Below are 24,316 nucleotides of genomic sequence, written 5' to 3'. Positions count from 1 at the left end.
GGAAATACCGGCCATGTTTTTTGTGTATACGCCCATAGAAACTGACAGGAGCTTCTATGGGCGTGTATACGAAGATCAGGGTCGGTATTTCCATTCCGGTATTATCCGGGCCGGGAAAGAGTGGCACCCAATGTCATTCCTTTTGGTATATTTATCTTACTCTATGCTGACCTTGGCCCCAGCCTTTAGGCCGCTAGTAATAATAATATTAAGAATAAATATTATGGACAGAGGGATTATTTTTTGTTCAATTGTAACAATATGGGCCCCCGTTTACGAGTTATTTACGAAAAACTAAAAAAAGGGACCTTTGCACTTTATGCAATCTTTCCACGAGCAGAGAAACTCCTTCCTAAGCTAGTCTATGGTCACATGGCAATTTGAAGTGACAGTTGGAAAAAAAAACAATCAAATTCAAACTCCAACGGTGAACAACAACATTTTTACGTGTGAATTGATAAAATGTTATGAAAATTGTGTTTAGTTGCGTCTCTTATAGTTTTAAATAAGGGTGGGAGGTTGGTATTTTTATTAAAAAGTTGGTGTTAATGTCAATAAATTGATAAAAATTTAGTCCACCATGATACAAAAATGGAAAACTATTCTGACGAATTGGGTAAGTCTGATATTAACATAATAAACTATATTTTTGTAAATTCAAACTAAATTTAATCTTCCCTGTCCAGAATTTTCAAGTTATAATTGTCTTTGACTTTGTATCTTATTAAGTAATCAGTTAATCTCCATAGTTGAGAATATTTGTATTAGTTACCCTTATTAGAACCCATACAATGTGTGCTATTTGTCCGTTCTTTACACAACGAACGCGCTGATTACTTATAATATGCATGCCAAGAATTATTATATATATACCATAGGTTTTTAGTTTTATTTTGATTTAGGATTTAGATAAAAGAACAGTTTCATTTATCCTCACAGTTTCTGCTGTATAACAGTAGGACCACTGTGCTAGAAATTTAAAAAAAAAGATATCATTCTCACTCAAATTGTTTCATTTACAGGTTAATTGTTATTCTTGTGACAATGAAAAAAGACAGCAAAATATAACTCTTGATAATTTACTGCACCTCTTCACACACATCCAAGAAAATCTTAAATTAGATAATTCCAAGTCTTCCAATTTCGAAGCTGGCACTTTACAAGTTTTTATAAAAGAAAAGTATCCTGAATTTAAATTTGAAAATGGAAACTTGGAAGCTACAAATGAAGATGAGGTTTATACATTAGCATCACTGTTGTTGTTTTTTGTTTGTGTTAACTCCAAGAATGATGATATCAAGAGAGTCATGTGCAACAAGCTTAGTGTGGAGGACCAGGAGACTATATTGAAGTTCAGCAAATGCTTGATGGATTGTTCAACTATATTGTATACAGATGTGGAGGCAGCTATCGCTGGTATGTATTGCAATTTTTTTAATGTGCTTATGGATATTATAAAACAGCTATATCAATAAACAGCACAACACTGATAAAAAGGTACTTAGCTGGAATTAGGGTTGGCAACTAGTGTTGCCAGATACAGCCATTTCATTTCCGGGACAATTCGAGTGTTGCAAATTGGGCTGGTAGGTAAATACCAATACAAGCACAAAACCAACTATTTTCTTCAAATTGACAAAAATCTTTAGAATTGCTTGTTGGTATACAAGGATCCTAGCAAGTGGAAAGAAGTGGTCTCTGCCTACCCCTACGGGAAAAAAGTGGGCCCAGATTTTGTCATTTGGCAAGTCTTTTGGAACCTCAAAAACATTTCTCAGGCATGTGCATTCTAAATACAGGCTGTCAATGTTAACCGCAGCTTCAATTTTTAATATGGAAGGAAATACTGCTCTCGTAATTTATTAAAAAAAACTAGTATTATAGTTAGTAGTCGAAATCTGGGACATTAAAGTGTAATTCCTGGACATGGGACGAGACATGTAATTCCGGGATAATCCCCGATGTCCTGGCCATCTGGCAACCCTATTGGCATCTATGTCATGGGATTTTCCAGCCCAAGGTACCTATAAAAAAATATAGTAACTACTCTAAAAGAAATTAGGTACCTATAGTACTTTGAAGAAAAACCTTCTAAAAAGACTACCTATTTAATAAAAATTCAAATTAGAGTAAAATAGCCAATTTGTACCGCATCTGTAAGAACTGACTGAAATAAAGTAAACTGAACTATTAGTTTTTGTGCACTATTATAATATTTTTTTAACATATTAGTACTGTTAAAATATTTTTTTTTAACTGACCTGGTATTATGTCCCACTGTTGGGCAAAGGCCACTCCTCTTAACCTCCAAGCCTCCTGGTCTAGCACAATGTCATGTCAATCCTTTGCCTAAGGATAGTAAATATAAATAAATTCATTCGTAAGAATTAGGAAGAAATGTATCTATTGTAAAGAATTGTTTGTTTGGAAGAATGGATTACAACCTCTTTTACTTTGCTACTTCCCAATGAAATCCAATGTGCCAGTTTCCATGCCTCTGGTTATGATCTCATGGTTTTGAACATTGTATTTTATGCATTGAATATAATACCTATAATGTTGCTAACAGAGTTCTCCATACTATTTTTAACCAACTTCCAATTTTTTTCCTTACCTTCCTATTCCTTATATTTACCATTCATATACTTAATATTTGTTTGTTTGCTACAAATCTTAAATCTTACAAGTTGATTTTGACTACTTTACTTGCTTAAACTTGTTTTTATTAAAACTAGAAAATTTCGTGGCCTTGAGGAGGACTCAGCGGTTGCCGACGGCTTACGTCGCCTCTTGAGTTCATGCATGACATTAACTTTCAACTGTCTAAATAAAAATACAGTTAAAAATGTAACTATGAACCAAAGGATAGAATAGGCTAGATTTCTAAAAATATATAATTAAGTCTGTCACTTAAATTAAAAAAATTACGTTTTTTCTTTTTTTTGTTAAACAAAAAATTATGGACATATAGCTGGTTAAAGTTCCGTGTGACATAGACCTACATACAGTCAGCAGCAGAAGTCAATAAGCGGTTTTGGTGCTTAAAATGGTCTACACGGGACTTTACCAAGGTAATAAGATCATTTTGAGCACCGTAACCGCTCATCCACTTTTGCTGCTGACTGTATCTACGCTTTACTTATTTTGACGCGCTTCAAGTCTGGTATTTATTGTTTGATTGACAAAATACTTAATTTTTTTTTATCTTGGAATAAACAATTAATTATTACCTAATCAATTGCAAACTTTCACACCTTACCAAACAACTTAATTCTAGATCGACATTCGTTATTCAAAATACGCTCGTGCTAAACCAATGCTAAAAAAAATGGCGCGAGTTCCGTTCGGCCTATGAATAACAAAGGGGTGAGTACGGCAGGTGTTCTCATTCAACCAGCTGTCGCCGTGCCGGCCGGCCATTGCCATCTGCTTCCTAAACATATGTTTTTCTAATAGGTCGCAAAAAAGTTCGAGAAATTTTGACTGTTTTTTTTTTTAATTGTCTTATGCTGCGTTTCCACCAAAGATGTGTGAGGATGTGTTGCGAGGAATGTGTTTTTCATTAACCAATAGAAACGCTTCATTTACTTACCCTCGCATAGCACATCTCTGATGGAAACAGCTGAGCGGAGCGAGGCGAGGTAAATGTGGCGTTTCTATTGGTTCATGCAAAATATAGTCCACATTTCTGGTGAAAATGGAGGCCAATGGTAAAGTAATGAGTGACACCCTTTTACCACACGGACAGTGGCCATCGACGTCTGGTAGGTCACCATAGATATGTATTTAAAGGCTGCAATTAAAGCCCAAACAGACAGGTCGTGTACACCGTGTCCAATAAGTTTGCATACAGTTTAGATTCTTGTTAAAACAAATGTATGTAAAGTTATTATAATAAAAACTATATTTTATCAATGCCACACGTATTTAAATTATTTACAATAAATGTTTCAGGATAACTCCACCTTTAACTTTTTTTACCAGCTTCAAACGTTTCTGGAATGAATCACACGCGGCACGCACAGCTTCCATTGGCATTTCGTTCCAAATGTGCTTGATAACCTTTTTGAAATGATCCAGGTTTGCGATTATATAAATATGTAGTTTTGAAAGCATGTACGAGCTTACGAAATAATGTAATACGTTTAAGTCTGGAGAACTGGGTGGCCATTCATGTTTCGGAAAAAAATCGGTCAAATTAGCCTGACACCAAGTTTGAAGGTTTGCTGTGTGTGAAGGAGCTCCGTCTTGTTGGAAAACAAAAAAATCATTCCCAAACATACTTTTTAAATTTGGGGCAATAATTTTCTCCAAAACCTTCGGATTTATCGCCTTTATCGGCGCCGAAACGCCTTTATCGATAAATATTAAAGGTAGGTACCCCGCCTACAAACTGCACCCCACACATCATCGATGGCGAGCTCGGGAACATTTTTCTAGTTGTTCGGAATGTTTTCTATCCTTGGTGTCCACAATTGATCAATTTGGGCATTATGAGGCTGTTCTAATACAAACAGTTTCTAGTCAAAAAACAAACTGATCCCCTGCATGCCAAGAAAGTATTGTGTTCGATAAATGTCTCTCTTTTTCTTGGTCGCTACGGAAATGCCATGAACTATGTGTTTTTTGTAGGCATGGCATCCAAGATCTACGCTCAAAACGTTGGGCGATCGGTGCACACCTTGTGCACCTTGAAATTTTCAGGTCAGCAGCTATTTTCGAATAGAGCGGTGTTTTTTCCACCAAACTCGCTCTCTCACAATTTTTACTAATCTATCGGTTCTAGCTAAATGTGGCCGAACGGAGGAGGTCTCTATGCCTTTTGATTGTGGTGTAAACTAGATTGCGTTTAATTTCAAGGGTTTTAAAGCTTCGAAGATAGCGCCTGGGCTGTCGCCATTGCGAAATTTTTTGATAATCGTTTCGCGATACTGTTTCATCGTGGAAAACAAACCACAAATACCTTGACGATTTAAATGATTGCATTTTTATAACGTTAATATATTTTTATTAATTAAAATAAGAATATGATGGCTTGTAGTCCGTATGTCTTTAGGGTCGGTGCAAAAAGATGTGTATTCGAACTTATTGGACACGGTGTTGTAATTAAATCGATACACAAACGTAAAGTCGTGACTTTAAATAATTTCGATAGATGGCACCACGCTCCATTATTATCGTATGCATGCGATCAAGTTCGAGGGGGTTGGTCGGGGACGTTATGCTGTAATTGGAATTAGCACTTGGGTCCAGAGTCTATCCAAATGACAAATAATTATAAGGAAAAGGATGAAGGCGGTCGAGGTCGTTCCGATCAAGGGAAACATAACATTTTGATTAATTTTGCAGTTATAAAGCGATTTTAGCCTTCCTTTATTACTCACTGGTGGCAACTCGCCAAATCTAACCCATATAAGAGCACCGTAACACTGTATTGTAATGTATTGTATTATTAAAAAAAAAAATTGGCCTATGTGTTAAATCCTTCTACCGCATTTAATTACAGAGGCGTGCGGGCCCCAAACGGGCAGCCAGGTCGCCGAGACGCCGCCGGCGCTTCGCTCGCTCCACGGCGAGGTCCGGCGGCTCCAGGCGGCCCTCGACGCCGAACGGTTCGACCGTAACTACTTGCAGGACGAGCTGGCTAGGACACAGCTTAAGCTGGATAGACTGTGTAAGTCTGGCTGTGGCTGTGGGTTTCTACGGGCGTTTCAACCGCTATCAGTTTCCTGTCGCATGTATTGAGGGAATGAGAGACCGTAATTTGAATGAATTGTAATTATACCGCATGCACACCATATCGTTTTATAAGATCCTTCCATTCTACCTGACTCATTTCTTTAGTATAAGCGACAGGAAACTGATAGCGGTTGAAACGCTCGTAGACTAGAGGCCGTATTGCCTAACGTTTCTGACGCTAGCGACCGCAATCAAATGACAGATTTTACATACAAAACTCCAGCCTCAATACAGGAATATTGAAGTGAAGGATATTGAGGGTCCATTCGACACGGGGGTCACACATTAGGCGGTTCGCGTTTTAAGAAATTATATTCCAGGTTGCCTGGAAGAGATCGCTCTTAAGCGATAAGGTCGCCTATTGCTTTCCTTGTAATTTTTTCTCTGTGTATCTGTTTTCTGTATCACTTACTATTTCTGGTGTACAATAAGTCTTTGTATTGTATTGTATCCTGGTGTAGGTACAGTCGAGTTCTTATGCTTCTTAGCGAAAATTTCAATCAAAATATTGCTATTATGTTCAGATTATCAGAACACGCTTTGACGGCAATAACAATACAGCATAGATATTCACATATTTTGATCAAATTTTTGCTCAAAATTATAAGAACTCAACTGTACGTATGCTGACGCGCGCTTATATTTAATATGTACATTAAATGTCATCTAGCCCTGTATACAATCCTACTGTAGGGTACAGGTGTCTCTTCTCAGAATAAGAGGGCTTGGACGGTAGTTTCCACGAAAGACCCAGTGCGAATTTTCCAATTCACACATCATTGAATTTCTTTGCAAGTCGTGCAGGTTTCATCACGATGTTTTCCTTCACTGCATAGCTAATGGTTAATTTTTGATGTAATTTTGCACATAAATTCCGAAAGAAATCAGGGATTTGAATCCGTGACCGTGGCTTCTCAAGCTAAACATAAATTCGCTTTCTAAATCGCGCTTTTCTTTTCTTTTTTATACGCCTATTGTGTACCAGTTCTTAAGGCTTCGCCAGCTAACGCTTCGCTTATTTGTTTACACGAGACGTCCCAACATAACCATTACCATACCGTGTTCCAGCAAAAGAAAAAGAACAATACAAACTGGAAATCCTTAACCTGAAGGCCAAGATATCTCTGTGCTGTGGCGAGGACCGAGAAGCCAGCAGCCAGGCGCGCGCCGACGACACGCGGCTGCAGAAACAGCTGCAAGAGTTGGAGGCGAGGCTGGACAGTGTACAGGGACGGCTGGATGATGTCGAAGACGAACGGGACGCTTACAAGAAGAAGGTAGCACAGTTTTATAATGAGAATCCGAATCACAAAAATGAGAATCTGCGCAATGCGCAACGCAGAAAACTGCGACACGAATTGTTGCAAGGAAAAGCGTTTCCTTTCCACGATTCGGTTGGCCATACGGCGTCAACAAGTGTGACGTAGCATCGCAGGAATCAATTCGCAAGTTCTTGCGATGCGTCGTGCGAGCTCGTATATTTTTACGATGCGACCTCGCATCGCAGTTTTATTTACAAGCCCTGGGCTCCGTAGCGCTCGAATTAGGATAATTTTCATCTCTCCTGTTCAGAAAAGTTTAATTTTCATGGGTAGATAGCCGGGTGGAAAATTGCGTTTTTATCTCTAGGGTGGAAAGTAATTTCTTTTTAATTCTTCGATTGGCGATGGATTCGAAGATAATTGAGTTACGTCAATGACACTTTTTTTTTCACGTTTCGGCATGGCCACTTAGATGCACGTCGTGACCAAGGAGTTTATTAAACAACACTGGAGGTTGAACGCCGAACATCCGTTTGAAACAAGAAATTTGATCTTTATTACGTCACGAACATATTCCATCTCTTTCTTTACTTTAGTTAGGTTGAGAAAGAGATGGAATATATAAATAAGTAATAAAGGTCAAACTTCTTCGTTCGGCGTTCAACCTCCAGTTTTGTAGGTATATAAACTCCTTGGTCGTGACCAACTCGATTTTTTTTTATACTCGGCCGAGGCAAGTGGCCAGGTTGAAAAGGTACCGTTGGAGGTTGGATATAAGTAAATTCAATTTACTGAATCATCATCATGTCAGCCGAAAGACGTCCACTGCTGGACATTGGCCTTCCCCAAGGCTCTCCACTCAGATCGGTCTTGTGCTGGAATACTGAAATTCAATTTAATGATATTACTATTTTACTTTCCTCACAGTCGAAATGAAAAGTAGAGTGTCTAACTCGGGTGAAATTACCCATTTCCCCTCGAACTATTGGCGCTGGTGAAATGGGTCACTTTCCACCCTTGGTTATCAATCTACTATTGGTTAATCTGAATACATTAAGGCTGCGATGGCAAATAGAGCGCGACTAATGCATAAAATCTCTCGATGATATCGAAGTGAATGTGATGTTTCTACAATTACAATTGTGTTTTAACCCTTTTCCAGGGCCCGCTTAGGTAAGCTACCACAAAATGAATCAAAGTTTGATGTTGGGATTAATTTAAAAACAATTATAATTTTTAATGATTCAGTTGATTTTGTACCATATTGTAAATGTAGCAAGGTCGAATTTTTGTGTACATTTATGTGGTCACTATATGCACTATGCCTGGAAAAGGGCTAATTGATGATGCGGGATGGTAGTAACAATCTTCAGCTATCCATGGTTTAGTCACAAAACCAGTGCCACGATTATAATTTACAATGCAGTAAGCAAACAATACCTTGTAGGCAGGTAATAGATGTTTATGTATAAAATAATTGTTAACAAGCGACTTATTAATGAACTTTAGCTGCAGTCGCTGGCATCTTAATTTCTAATATTAATTTCTTTCATCTTTCCTCTCTTTTTAACGCAGCTGGAAGATTTAAAGCACGAGCGCGACAAGTGGCTCTCGCTTAGCCAGCAGGAATCCTTCAGGGCTGGTCAGCTCACTGATCAGTTGGAGACCGAGCGTCGTACGGTGCAGTCGCTTAAAGACCTCGTCTCGGAACTGAGGCAACACAACCGCAACAACGGACTGGATGCTAGTATGCTAGAGTGTGACGATCCTGATACTAGTATTCAGTCGCTGCATAATATATGTAAGAGTTATATGTTGCTGGTAAATCAGCTTTAATACTGACTAGACTTAAGCCTTTTTACGATCGCCAAAATCGTTTATCGGGGTTGCCATAAAGACCGTTTTCTTGTTTGTCTTTCTTGTCGGGTCAGCTAAAAAGAGAGAAAACGGTGGTTATTTTTTCTGTTTTGTACCTATCAGGGTTAAAGGTTGAACACGCCAAAACTTGGGCATAGAAGAATGGGTAAAAATTTACGCAAAAAATGGAGATATACAAAAATTTTTAACTGTTTTTTATTCACAAATTACTAGTCTATAATATGACGACAGCTTTTCTTCTTTTATTTTTTCGTTGCCAAAATGTCGCGCAAACAACATAAACAGCGCAAACGTATCTTGCACGAACATGTAGAAAAACCAATGAATAGCTACAGAGATATCGCGAAAAGAATGAAATGTTCACAATCTATGGTTTGTATTAAAAAAGTTCCATGAACGCTTGACAATAGATGGAAAGCCAGGAAGTGGCTTGCAAGGAGTCAAGAATAAAAAAAAGGAAGAAAGTGTTGTAAAGATTGCCTCAAATCATAAGATATCATTTCGTGATGTTGCTAAAAAGTGAAAATATCTCAGTCCTATGTTCAAAAAATGAAACGTAGGGCAGGACTAAGAAGATATAAAGCCCAGGCTGCACCAGACAGAACTTATCGGCAAAGTAAGGGTCGCGAAAACTATATGAAAATTTTCTTACGAAATTTGAATGTGTTGTCATGGACGACGAGACATACATAAAAGCGGACTTTAAACAAATTCCTGGGCAAGAGTTTTATACCAGTAAAAGTCGAACAGAAGCTCCTGAAGATTGTAAATAAAAAAAACGATCTAAATTTCCAAAAATATACCTTCTTTGACATGGAATATGCAGCTTTGGAAAAAAAGTCGCTCGTTTATCAGCACATGGACAATAAACGTCGATATTTATGAAAATAGTGTTTACAGAAGTTTGCTGCCTTCTATAAGAAAACACGACTCACCACCCCCGTTTGCCAGTTGCCATTACGCAAAAACAGTAATGGATTGGTACAATAATTGCCAGAACTGCGGCCTGTGGAAGAGTACTGGAGTATTATGAAAAGGATTTTGAAAAAGAAAGGCGGAGAACTAAAATCAGTCTCTGAGCTCCAAAAAATACTGGGCGACGAAAAGGTATCCTAATGAGAACGTGCAAAGTCTTTGTGCCGCGTGCGTAGGAAAGTTCAGTACATGGCTTACTGTGCAGACACTAACTAAAATAGGAAATGTTATTTTAAAGCTTATTAAATTTGACATTAAATATGGAGAGCATAATGTTATTATTTATTGTTATAATTATTATTTATAAATTTTTGTGTGCCCAAGTTTTGGCGTGTTCAACTTTTATCATAGTTCACGATTTAACGAAATAAAACTTCTTAAAATACTTGTTTCCGCAATGGTCATAGCATAATATATTGAAAAATATTTTCAGGTAAGTAGTATGTATGTAAACTCTTTATTGTACAAAATAAGTAACAAACACAATTGACAAACATTGAGATAGTAATAATAGTAAAGACTTAGGCTGCGTTTCAACCAGAGATGCGAGGATGTGTTGCGAGGAATTTGTTTGTCATGAAACAATGGAAACGCTTCTTCTACCTATTCTTGCTCAGCACAGCTTTAGTGGAAACAGTTCAGCGGAGCGAAGATAGGTAAATGAAGCGTTTCTATTGGTTCATAACAAACACATTCCTTGCAAAACGTCCTCTCACATCTCTAACCGAAATACAGCCTTAAGAGTTCTGGTGTTTTTTTCTTAGCTGTGTGCAGTGAAGCATGCGCAAATGTTGTTGAAGTGCAGCTTGGTGAAGAGAGAGCTAAAATTGAAGTACTCAAGCAACAAATGCAGGGTTTACAGGCAAGTTGCATTTTCTTGTTAGATATGTAATCGTTATTTATGAGTAAATATTCCTAACACTTAAGTTTTTTTTAAAACAGGATCAGCTAGCAGAAGTAAACCAAAAGCTTGAATCAGAGAAACTCACATTTGAAAAAATTCTTTCTGAAAAAGAGCAAGACGTATTTAGTCTGAAACATCGTATTAATGAAGAGATAGAGGACAAAAATAACTTAAAAACTCATTATGATCAAGAAATTGAGAAATTAAATGATAAAATATCCAAACTAACACAGACTATTACTGACAATAAGGAAAGCACAAAGCTTGCACTTGAAGAGAAGTTGCATGAAATGCAGTCGTTACAACAACACCTAGCTGAGGAGACAAAAAAATCCGGAAACATTATTAAAAACCTCAAAATAGAATTAGAAGCAGAAAAATTTGCTCAATTAAAACTTAAAGATGATTGCGACAATCGCATAATGAAATTGAATGAAAAAATACTCAATAGAAATAATGAATTAGTTGAGTTACAGAATAATATTATCAAGAAAAGTGAAATGATTGAAGTTATTCAAGCAGATTTAAGAAAAGAAAAGGAATTAAGAGATGAATTATCCAACTCGTGCAATAATCAACTATTTAAGTTAAATGAACAGAGAATTGCTATTGAAAATAGTATACGAGAAAAGTGCCACGAAATTTCAGAATATCAAAAGCATCTGCAGAAAAATGAACAGTGTGTTGAGGAATTAAATAAAACAGTGGCACATTTACAAAGTACTGTCTTAAGCCTTGAGGAGAAATGCCAACACAAAGACGGCAAAATTGTTGCGAAGCAGAAAGAAATCGAGTTCCTCAATGATGTTTATCAAAAAGAGCAAGAAAAGCTTACACATAAAATTGATGAGCGTAATGCAACTATCAAATCGCTTCAAATGCAATTACAGAATGAAATAGAGTATAAAGTACAATTAAAGAACGAACTAGCGCAGTTGCAAACCTCAAAAATGTCGTTAGTAGAAGAAGTCAATGACGTCAAGACCAAATCTAAAGCAGATTTATTAGAAAAAGAAAACACACTTGACGCGATATACGGCCACTTAAAAGAAGAAACTAAATTAAAAGAAGATTTAATAGTACTTTGTGAAAAAAGGGAGCATGAGTTACGACAACTTGAGGAAGAGGTTTCGAATAAAGAACATAGAATACAATTATTGAAAAAACAAATGGATTCTGAAACTAAGCTATTAAAAGATGAAATCATGACAAAAGAAGAAATGATCGAGTCTATTAATCAAATAATCTTAATTGAACAAAAAGAAAAATCAGATTTACAGGAAACATTAAATAATTCAAATGATGAAAAAGCTAGACTGGAAGCTGCTGTTATTGAGAAGGATAATGATTTATCAAAACTTAAGAATGCATATGAGAAATTATGTCGCGATCACCATGATAACAAACAAAGTAAGTTTAATAATTTAACTACTGTTTTATAACTAATAAATCTTAATTAGTTTATTCATCGAATAAACCCTTTTGTTACAGATCTAAAGACGCTGGAAGCCAAATTAAAAGACGAAGCAAAAAAGAATGAACAGCTTCAAGACAGTAACGAAAAAAACACATCTAAATTGCTGCTAAAATTGGAAAAAACTGAAAAATCTATCAAAAAAATACAATTACAATCTAAAAGTATATTGGACAGCAAGGAATTACAAGTCCAGTCGCTGACTTTGGAGTTATCTGATCTTAAAGCAGCAATCGAGTGTGAGAGAGAAATGGTCACAGTAGCCAAGAAAGAGAAAGAAGCTCTAGAAGAGACCTTAAATAATGAAGTGTATTTTAAAAATAGACTTGAAGCTGAATATCAAAAGAAATGTAAGATACTTGAAGATACTATTACTAACTTCAAAGAAGAAATAGCGTCCAAAAACAAGGAAATTGAGAAGATTACTGTTACTATTACTAAGTTAAAAAACACTTGCGCAGAGTTGAAGAATAGTGTTGAATCTGAAAAAGCTGCGACGGTCGAAATGAAAGAGGAATATGAAAAACATGTGCTGGAGTTGAGTGAAAAAGAATTAAATAGTAAAAAAGAACTCTCCGATAAATCTGCTAAGATCGATCACATGCTATCAGATTTAAAACAAGAAAAAGAGTTAAAAGATGAACTTTCAATTTTGTATCATAAGAATTTGACGAAGTTGGAAGAAGAAAAAAGCAAAATTGACAGTGAATTTCAACAGCAAGTTTATGAAAATAAAATATTACAGAAGGAAATTGAGGAAAATGTCGCTCTTGTAGAAGAATTACAATCAGAAGTGGCTAGCATGAAGACTCTGGCTGCTAGCGTAGAACAAGAATGTTCAAATTTAAAGGAAACAAATGATAATTTATTAAAAGAGGTGGAAACTCGTAGCATCGAAATGGAACAAAATCATAAAATGTTACAGGATAGTAATAAAGAATTATCAGAAAACAATGAAAAGTTAAACCTGGCCTTAGATGAAAGAAATATAATTGTTGATTCAATACAAACTCAACTCCAACATGAAATTGAACTAAGAGTGCAATATGAAACTAAAATTATAGAACTGCAATCCACCAATAATGAGTTTGAAGGAAAAAATACTGCGTTAAGTTCCAAAATCGTACAGTTAACAAATGAAATATCACAAAAGAATGAAGAGTTACTTGTCATAAAGAAATACCTAGAAGAAAAAGTCAATACTATTGAGTTATTGACCACTGAGGTAGAACGAATTACAAAAGATTATGCAGTTTCAACCAATACATTAAGCGTGGTACAAAATGATAATATTAAATTATTAAGTGACAATGACGCTCACAACCGGGTCATAGAAGAATTAAGGAACAATATTTTGAACCTCGAAAGAAAGATATCGGCAGAAAAAGAGACTCTTTGCAATCAAATAACAGAAACAAATAATATCAGCACTAATTTAAATATTGAAATCGAAAATAAAATAAGACTCGAAAATGAAATTGCTGAGTTCAAAGCTAAAAACATGGAGTTCTTGGACACTAATAACAAACTGACGCGTGAAATTTTGGAAATGAACCATATAGTGAATGAAAAAGATAATAAGATTAAAGAACTGGAAAACGAAATTGAAGAGGAGAAGACAAGAACCGAAAAAATAATTTACGACTGTGATATAAAGGACGCCGAATTGAACAAAATATCTGAGCAAGTTGTGCTGAAGAACAATGAATTAAAAAACCTTAACGTGCACATTCAACACGCGATAGGTATTCAAGAAGAACAAGTGCTTGAAAAAGACGATATTATTAAAGCTGTACAGAATAAGCTTAAGTCAGAATTATCGGAAAAAGAAAATTTACAGTCAGCATTAGAATCATTAAATAAAATAAATGCGAATTTGATGGCCGATATTAAGGAAAAATGTGAAGAATTATGTGAAGTGCAAGTGAAATATGATGATCTTTGTGAAAAGTCTCGAAAAAATGAATGTAGTAAGTTTATTAGGTACTTTTGAGTAAAATATTACTTGTGTATTGTCATTCATTTTGTTCACCAAATAATATCTTTGGTTTCAGGTTACCAATCTGAGAAACAATCCTATGACTGCATCTTAGCTGCAAAAGAGAATGAATTATTATATCTGAAAAACAGTCTAGCTACCGAAATCGACCAGAAAACTTATTACGACGAACAAACTGTAACACTAAACAAAACAATAAAAGAGCTACAAGAAATGCAATCTAAAGAACAACAAATAATTGATGATAAAATAAAACTCGAAAACACAATTAAAAATCTTGAGATAGAAGTAGACGCAGAAAAGATTTCTAAGATGAAGCTTAAAGAAGACAACGAAAATATTGTTTCTAAATTAAACAAAAAGATAACTAATATTAGCAATGAATTATTGCAATTACAAAACAACGTTATTGAAAATAATAAAAAGACAGAGCTTTTACTATGTGATTACAATAAAGAAAAGGAGTCCAAAGACGCCCTTCTTAAAAAATGTGATGAAGAAATTATAAAACTTAACGAAACCAAAGTGATCCTTGAGAAGGAATCACAGCAAAAAATGCAAGAGTTTAGAAAGTTACAAGAAAGTGTAGAAGAAAAAAACATATCTATTGAACAGTTACATAAAGAAATAGATGATTTGAGAAATTATTGCACAGAGTTGCAAAAAGATAAAAGGATATTGGAGGAAGCTAAAATGGCTCTGATAACAGTAGTAGACGAACGGGATAAGAAGATTCTTGAATTCGAAAACGCTGAAACAGTTTTAGCGACGATAGTGAATAACTTAGAATCTCAATTAAAAGGAGTTACTAATAAGTTGCAGAACCGAAAAGATACATCAGAAACAACAGAAAACAAACTACAAAGTGAGATATCTACTAATACGAATTTGAAAAATAATCTAGATAGTTTACAGGAAGATTTAAGTGGAAAATTAAAGGAAATAATTCAACTTCAAGAAGAAAATGAACAATTGCATAAAATAACGTCAGAAACTAAGACAAGTAAGTATTACAAATTTAAAGCATTCAGATTAGGATGTAGAATGTAAAATTTAATTCGTAATAAAAAAGTAAATATTATTTTATTAGTTTAGTATACAATTCTTTGATTCGTAATTATTTTACTTGCCAAGTTAAGTTAATTTGGCAGCTAATGTAGCTCAAATCGTGCAAGTCCAACGTCCAACTCCACCTGCGAATTCCACCCACCTCTATTGGTCAGATTAACTTGAAATATGATAATGAAAATACTATACTGATAGGATGATAATGGAAATCCAACTAATATTACAAATGAGATTTTTAAGATCTTTAAATTTTTGTTATTCAATTAACCCTCAGCTATGTAAATGCATTTTATCTTTATATATACTTAGGGGCTGTTTCACCATCCATTGATTAGTGTTTAATGGCGGTTAGGTGTGATGCCGTCTCTATTTGTTTTGTTCGAAAAGACGGAGATGGCATCACATTTAACCGTCGGTTAACGCTAATCAATGGATGGTGAAACAGCCCCTAAGACAACTAAAGTACAAAAGCTTGTATTAAACTTTATTTAAGCAAATATTTTTATTTTCAGCTGTCGAGGGATTACAAGCTGAATTAAAGGAAAAGTCTATGAAGATTAATCAATTAATAGAAAGCTCTGAGGCAGAGACATCTAAGTTGAACAGTTTGGTCCAAAGTTTGAGACAAGAAATTAAGAAAAAAGATTTGGAAATACAGCAACTTGAGACTATCAGGGAAAAGTTGCACGAAGATCTAACCAAGCAAAAAGACAGCCTTATAACTGCCCAAAAAGAAATAGAAATTCTAGAAAACAAATATAATGAAGAATACAAACTAAAGGAAAAGTTCCGGAAAGAGTGTGAAAATCAGCGTGTTATGTTAAATGGAATTACAGAAAAGCTCAATCAGAATGTAATCGTCCAAAATAATGAAGCAATGGAGATGACTAAAGAAATTCAGTCACTGAGGAAAGCTGTAGAGCAGAAATGTGAAGGTGATATTGTGCATTGTATTATTTGTCGTGTATGCTTCATCCCAGCCTACATATATACGTCCCACTGCGGGGCACAAACCTCCTTTCAAAATGAGAGGCCTTGGTCCATTATTCCCCCGCGGGCTCAGTGCGGATTGAAAACTTCACGCACTCCATTGAATTGTTTGGCAGGTTTGTGCAGGTTACCTCACGATGTTTTCCTTACCGTAAAGCTCGTGGTAAATTTCAAATGTAATGTATGTCGTGTATGCTTCAATTATATATAAAAAAAAATATTAATTACCTTTTTTCAGAATTAAGAATAGCTGAAGAAAATATCTGCATACAGACTAAGGCTATAGCTGATTTAACAACCACCAAAGAAACTGAAATTGAAAATTTGAACAAAAAAGTTGGCTCACTGCAATCACTCAATACCGACTTAGACCAAGAATTGAAAAATGAAGCTGACAGAAAAATGCAAATAATAGAAGCATTGCAGAAAGACAACGAGCAACTGCAGTACATCATCGAGGAAGAGAACAGTACTCATGAAATAATGCTGAAAGAGAAGGACAAATTTATTGAAGAGCTTGATGAGAAGCTGAAATATGTCAACATTCAGTTAGAAGACATTAGGAGAGATTATGAAGACAAAACACTTATGTGGGAAAAACTAAAGATTGACGCAGAAGAAAAAATACAGGTATACGAAGCCAAGATTGAAAAACTGGAAGAAGAAAAGACCAGATTAATGAAGGAGATTGAAGCATTAAAGGAGACGTGTAAGTAATATTTAATCTTTGGAATCAGTTGGTGAACTGTTGCTGTGAACTTTATTGGGTTTACAACTGTTTTTTTTTTGTTTTAGTGGCTGAGTCTAAGCAAGAAAAGTGTGTTGAAAGTAAGCACACAACCTGGGAGAAGGACACGCATGGCCTGCAGAACCAGGTAGATACAACAACATCTGATCTAACACACTCATCCATGGAAAGTCTAAAAACTATATCAGACCTTGAAAAAATAATACAGGACAAGAATCGAAAGATAACTGCCATGCAAACTGAAATAACGTATATCAAATCCGCGATAGCAGAGTCCGGGTTAAAACTCATCGATACTACCAAGGAGCTAGAGGTTAGTAGGGACACTTGCGAAGAATTGTCCATTCAACTGAAGAAAATAGTTCAACAGAAAAACGAAGAAATCGCCGACCTGAAGCGGCAAGTAACAAAAATGAGCGTCACAGAAAATCGTGCTAGCCAAATCATCAAAGTGTCGGCCAAGTATCAAGCCATGATACTGAAAAGAATTGCTGAAATTAAATCCACTGCAGTTTTAAAAGAATTGACCAATTTCGGCAACACTAATACGAATGGTGAGAGCGATCTGCGAAGGAGCTTGACCGCCGGCTCTATCACTATGGAAGATTTAGAAAGTTTCCTGGAAACCACAGACAGACATTTAAAACGGTGTTCCGAGAAACAGATCGCACTACAGAAGGACCGCGATCGCCTGTCCGAAGTAAACAGAATAAACGAGTCAGAGATAATTAATATGAAAAAGTTCCTAACAGAGATGTCATTGAGCTTCAGAACTTTCACTACAGTCAAAGACGTGTACAGCCAGAAGCTGTCTAAGATCGTGTCAATACAGAGGATGGTTCGTCGTGATGTCCTGAGTTTAGATGGGCACATAACTGAAGCTACGATGTGCAAGTTAGAGCGAGGTTACGCCGCAGTGATGCAGGATCTTTCTGAGTGTGCGATGAATATCGAGCGTTGGGTTGACCGCAGCGTTAGTAGAATGTTGTCACAAGAGAAAATCAAGCAGGCATTCACCAGTGACATTGAACAAACGTCGCTCTCGACTGCCAATTACCAGAACGCATCCATAGAGGTGCAGCTGAGCGAGTTAGAGAATTCCTTCCAAAAGCTTCTCGGTGAAATCGGGCGCGCGCAGAAGGGTGAGGGCGCTCGTAGTTCCCAAGAGGTGACGATAATGGAAGTGAGGGCGGAGTACGAGGACAAACTCAACAGAATGAAGGCGAAAATGGTCAGTATCGTCCCCATACTGTTATTGATATTTGGCTATCAGATCGTGTGGTGGTTATATCTCCATATGGATAATTGAATGGTGGCTTTCACAACTTTTTGTTTGTTATTTATTGCTTGTTATATGGTTAATAAAGTATCCATGGAATAGTATTGTTTTATTTTTCGTATGAGTAGCCAGTGTTTATTGTTTTTTTCGTAGTGTAGTTTTGCTTTTGAAGCGTTTTGGAGAAAAGGTAATGCCCCTTTTTTTGATGCATGGGCGTGTTGCATGCTTCGCTTGACTTTTACGTTGCGAGCACTAATTTGCAGTTTTTTTTTTTTAGAAAGAACTGTTTCATGAAGAGATGGGTAGACTGAAGCTGAAACAGTCTGAAGAGATTGCTGCGTTGGAGCGGGAATTGGTGAAGTCTAGGGAGAAACTGGCAGAGTCGAGTCGGGCTTATGAGGAACATATTCGTGCGTTGACTACCGAGTTGTGGAGTGTTGGAGAGAAGTTCCTTGTGAAGAAAGAGGAGGCCGATTGGCTGAGGAAGAAACAGTCGGGCTCGCTCATGTCTTTGCAACACGTGCATTCGGTAATTATCGTCAATCGTGAATTTAGAATATTAAAATCAAATGTGCCAAAACTTAAAACACATGACATGAAACAGGAATAAGAAAAAGTTTCTGTATTTTTTTTTATCTTAATATTGGTCTTGCTGATTTGGTTCCTTTTACTTTTGTTTTAATCACAATTTTTTTGAATCTGCCTTTTTAACCTGATTTTTGTCCAATTTCGCAGTCTGGTCTACATGCGCCAAGAGACTCTGAAGTAATAGGGCGGCCCTCTGACACCATTTCTTTGCGTTCGCTTCCAATGCACAACAAACAAAAAACAGGTATGTAAGGATCTTTCATTAACATTTTCTAAACACTTTTTACAGGCACCATGATATAAAATATTGCGCTATTGTTACTAATGCAATTTACAACACCCAAACGATTTCTTCTAAACTTTCTTTGTTTTGTTTCATACTTTCATGCCATTTGCATTTAGATTAGGTACACTAAAGTGAAAAAATATTTATTGGTGATTTTCTGAGCTTATGTAGAGTCGATTAAAAATAGATCAATCCTATCTCTTTTTCAACATCTTTCACTTTACATCATCTTTTCCATTAACTGCCCGCACTTTGATTTTGCTTGACACGTATAGTACAATTGCGCTCAATTCTCTTACCTTTAACGCCTATAGCCATATTTTATACAGGCACTGGATCCAGTAGCCTTATTCCTTTCAGAGCCTTGCTTTAGTATTGTTGAATTGCATCAAATACAAAGGTTATTCACATTCGCACGAATACATGCTCATTATTGAAAATGCTTCAAAGAAATAATAACAATAGAATTAAAAAACATAATAATAGAATTAACTATTATAACACTATTATAACAGAGAGCCGCGGCCTCCACATGTCAGACGAGGAAGGTGAGGTGTTCGACAACCGCTTCCTCAAAGAGTTGTCGGCGACGCCGCGCGCGTCCCTCGCGCCCGGGCAACGCATCTCGGAGCTCAAGCGGCGAAACTCGCTGGTGCCGCCGCACCTTAAGAGCTCGTACCCGGCTGAGATGCAGTTTGCTCCTATAGTGGACGAAGAGGAAATTAAGGTAAGAACCAAGACTTGGGGGGCTACTACGAAATTCGAAGTTCGTATCGTACCGTCCCTCTCATTCTCGTACTAAATAATTATAAGCGTCAGCGGGATGGCAAGATATGAAGCTCGAATTTTGAGCGCCAGCCTCGTGAATCGACCTGTAGTCCCTGTTATCTTACAGGAACTCGACAGGTACAAATAATTGAAAATGAAATCAAAATCTACATCCAATTCCTAAAAAATGTGACCATAAGATTGATGTGGTTGAAACGCTCGAATAATCGCCCAGCCCTGGCTACCACAATAAGAAGTTTAAAAAAAAACAACGTTTCACCAGCAAGAGCAGCTTTGTTTTTTTTTTGCCTTCGTTGCCCCAAGGCCTTTAGACCTCCAAACAGTACAGACATGAGTTATTTATTTGTAAACAACTATTCCAAGGGTCACTATGCGATATATGTAATATTGCAGGATGTGCTTATCAGTACAGATTGCAGTTAGGGTTTTGTGCTCAATGCTTACTTGCTTGTCAGCTTGCTTACCTGTGAATAATTGCCCAACTATGACTGAAGTTTTGCAACACAAATGAAATTCTCACTCGGTTTGAAATCCGCGTAACTGATAGGTCCCATTTGCTATGGTAAGAGTTGACCAGATGTCTCTGTTCTATGTACCAATTATCTGTACCTACTCGTGTAGAAGCCACTTTGACATTAAAAATTTTAATTACAGTGTGCAAGCAATTCGACTTTCTCGATGGGTCGTCAGCAAAGGAAGGAGGTTGGCATCACCGCGTACAAGAAGCCGGGTCCTCCCACCCCGAGCAAGCAGGCTGGAAGACTCTCAGCTACTGTAAGTACCTACAGAGTACATAATAGTTAACGAACGATAGCAGTGGAGAAGTTCTATTGACTCAGTTGTGCAGTAGTCTATCATTATTTCATGGTATATTTTTGTTAATGTTCTTCCATAAAGAAGTTAAAATGTTAAATAAAAAATATACACAAAAACATAACATTCGAAAAGTTCGCACGCAAATATTCTAGCAGACGACCAAATAATCTCATATTACCCAAAACAAGAACCAAATATGGTAAAAGAATGTTCACATATGCAGGTGCTAAATTATATAATTAATGAATTGCCTGAAAACATTAATTTACCGAATTAAAATCTAATTTAACCAAACACATCACTGAGGATACTACACTTCTTTCACGCGGGCTTACCCTATACTCCGTTTAATTTAAGGTTTGAATTAACTGTCAAATTGTAACACACGTTTCTAGATATTTCGAACACAAATGGACTAAAAATACCTACATGTACATTTATTAGCGTTATTTATTATGTTTTTATTATAGAAGTTCACCAATTTTTAAACAGTTCCGTTGTTTAATTTAAAAAAATGTGGAAATTTTACCGTTAAGTTTCGAATGATAAGTGGAGTATAACGCAGCTTTCATATATTTCAAGTATAATTTACCAGTGAACAGGGAGGGGGTAATTTATTCAATTCAATCTAAAGTAATATTTTATTCCGGACAAAACTTCTATACAAAAATAACATACTACATGTTGCTATAGTATTGTATAACTCTTTATTGTACATGAAAGTCATGTGAAAATAACCGTTAACAAAACAAAGAGATGTACAAAGGTGAACTTATCCCTTAAAGGGATCTCTTCCAGTTAACCTTTGAACAATCCAATCGTATTCTAGTATACGTCACATATTATCACGGAAAACTTTAACTGTATATACGTAACTTACTTGTTTTCTCTTCTATACAGTAAACTAAAAATACTACCTTAGATATTAAGTTTCTCATGTAAGTGACAAATTGTTTTTAATGAGAAATAAAGATTCTATAAACCGAAATTGAGAATGGAGCAAGCTTACATACATCTAGGCATGGATATATACAGACAATTTTTTTAGGACGGCGAGCTACGCGAGTCCCTGCGGGTGGAGGCTGACCCGCACGCAGGCCGTAAGACTAGTACACCCTCCCGAATCCGCTCGCTCTTCCGCTCACACAAAAACGACGTTGACGAGGTAAGCGAACACACCAGTGTTAGTGTACATACAGCTGTACTGTACGGATGCGCTGACCTTTAGTTTCAGCTTACTCTAGTTAGCCCCGCCCGCCCCACGCATCGCTCAGTCCCGCATGATGAGATAACGTGCTTTTACTTCTGCTCATTAACAGTTACATGCCTCGAGCTTGCACATTCAAGTGCTTACGAGCAAATACTTGATCAAAAGTATCATACACACGACTCTTGTTACTGACATTCAGATATTTTTGATAAAATTTTTGCTCAGTAGTATAACAACTCGATTAAACTACAGTTAATTATGTTATTTGCAAAGAACTAATGTAGTAGTCAATCCTTAAGTCCAGTTTAGACTTGCAAGAAAAACGTGCAAGTTGCATTACATTGCGGTGCTCGATTGGCCACTACAAACTCGTTGGCTTTACGGCCTCGCAATGTAATGCAACTTGCACGATTTTTCTTAAGTCTAAATAAACCGGGCTTTAAGATCACCTTATTACTAATTATTTAACTATTTTTTTTTTCTTGTGTGATAAATCGCTAGATCAACCTCACCCTTGCTTAAACGTTTGACGTAATTTATGGCTGATACCTTTGCACTTTTTGCAAATTAGTCATTAAAATGATACTGGAATTATGAGACTTGATCTATGACGTGGTTTCGAAGTTTGTGTCTATACCTTCATCATCATCATCATCATCATCATGTCAGCCGAAAGATGTTCACTGCCTGCTGGACATAAAGCTCCCGCAAAGCTCTCCACTCAGACCGGTCTTGTGCTTTCCGCATCCACCGCGATCCTGCGATATTAACCAGGTCGTCGCTCCATCTTGTTGGAGGCCTACTGACAGCTCGTCTCCCGGTCCGCGGACGCCTTTCGAAAACCTTCTGACCCCATCGGCCATCAGTCCTGCGAGCAATGTGCCCCGCCCACTGCAACTTCAGTTTCGCAATTCTTCGGGCTATGTCGGTAACCTTAGTTCTACTGCGGATATCAACATTTCTGTTTCTATCCCGCAGAGAAACCCCGAGCATAGACCTCTCCATAGCCCTCTCTGTATACCTTGTTCTCTTCAAATTAAAGGCATTTAAATAGACCGCTGGCACATTGACCACAATTTTGATTCAATGGTTTTTGTTTTCAGGGAACACCTCGTAGCAGAAGATTTAGCAGTATTTTCAGAAAGAAATAGCTTAAATTATGATTTAATTTTATACTATTGTATTACATTCCTTACGATTATGACTTGTAATTCTGTGTTGTTTTATAATGCAATTTTATTAAATTATTGACATTGCTTACTTTATGCGTATTTTATTTATTACGGATATAGGTAATTCCACCAGAGTTGAGGTCACGCACACAAGAACATGTCGTGTATTAGCAGGATTTTAACTTTAACATTTATTACTCATTTATTTGATTTACTGTCCTTCGGTACAAACGGAAAATCGTCCACTTGAATTGACCATTTTGAATTTGGACCAAAACCAAAAACCATCCAGTGAATTTTGTCAAAATATAATTGTGCTGAAAAATATTTACAACCAAATTTATTTTTATTGTAAATTAATGAGGGTTTTCACAGAGGCGAAATATCGCTAGATGGCGTTACTATCGTGAGGTCCGTTTGACGTTTGACGTTTGCTTGCGATTGGCTCATTTAGTTTTTTAACCAATCACGAGCAAACGTCAAACGTCAAACGGACCTCTTGATACTAAAGCTATCTAGCGATATTTCGCCTCTGTGAAAACCCTCACTAAACCTAAATGGAATATTGTCCATTATAAAGTAGGAGCAAAATGAAATAAGCAATAATAGTACATTACTGTAGAGGCCGGGAAGTAGGGGGTTGCCGGCCAAGCAGATATAGACAGGATAGGGATGCCAGGCCGGCAACCCCAGGTTCCGGCCGAGGCTTGTATAGTGCTTTTTTCAAACATTACATGAAATAAAATAAAATAAGAAATGAAGCTGGCGGGACGCTAGTCTGGTCGCGGTGTTGTGTACGCGCGTGTCGCGCTGGCTGCTGGCGGTGCTGCTGTGCGTGCTGCGGTGTTGCTGGGCGTGGGCCGCGTGCGTGTCGCAGAGCGCGCGTTGAAACAAAAGACGGTCGCATTGCCGGCCAGCGGCCTGCAGGTTGTATGAAATCTCTTTGCAGGCCGCTAGAGTGACCGCGCGCACGCAGCTGAGCCACAGCACCTGCAGCGCGATACTTCTCGCCTCTCGGCCTATTATTTGTAACACAACGTCAATATTTCATGCCATGTTTGAGAAAATGAATGTTGTCTAAATCAAGTATTAACTTGATATGTATGTAGGCCCGAAACAAATGATTTCGGGTGGAACAT

The 24,316-nt window shown here is 36.8% G+C and overlaps 1 protein-coding gene across 2 annotated transcripts; it reads left to right on the top strand.

The window, feature by feature from the left end:
- Positions 1-331: 331 nt before the first annotated feature.
- LOC141434797 (uncharacterized) lies at positions 332-23,268 on the top strand. 2 transcript variants are annotated; one of them, XM_074097241.1, is made up of 18 exons: positions 332-616; positions 1,023-1,416; positions 5,507-5,674; positions 6,808-7,016; positions 8,577-8,802; positions 10,619-10,716; positions 10,797-12,168; positions 12,250-14,202; positions 14,287-15,234; positions 15,812-16,234; positions 16,528-16,998; positions 17,085-17,164; positions 18,594-18,845; positions 19,052-19,148; positions 19,706-19,917; positions 20,634-20,753; positions 21,844-21,960; positions 23,109-23,268. In XM_074097241.1, exons 1-18 carry the CDS (start codon positions 581-583, stop codon positions 23,154-23,156), a joined length of 7,224 nt encoding a protein of 2,407 aa, XP_073953342.1. In that variant the 5' UTR covers positions 332-580; the 3' UTR covers positions 23,157-23,268. The 2 variants fall into 2 exon arrangements, with proteins under 2 accessions (XP_073953342.1, XP_073953341.1); XM_074097240.1 differs by having other exon boundaries at positions 381-616; positions 17,085-18,268.
- The last annotated feature ends 1,048 nt before the right edge of the window (positions 23,269-24,316 follow it).

This window comes from Choristoneura fumiferana, chromosome 14 (assembly GCF_025370935.1).
Source record: "Choristoneura fumiferana chromosome 14, NRCan_CFum_1, whole genome shotgun sequence".
NCBI lineage: Eukaryota > Metazoa > Arthropoda > Insecta > Lepidoptera > Tortricidae > Choristoneura > Choristoneura fumiferana.
This window is presented reverse-complemented; position numbering and strand designations above follow the sequence as displayed.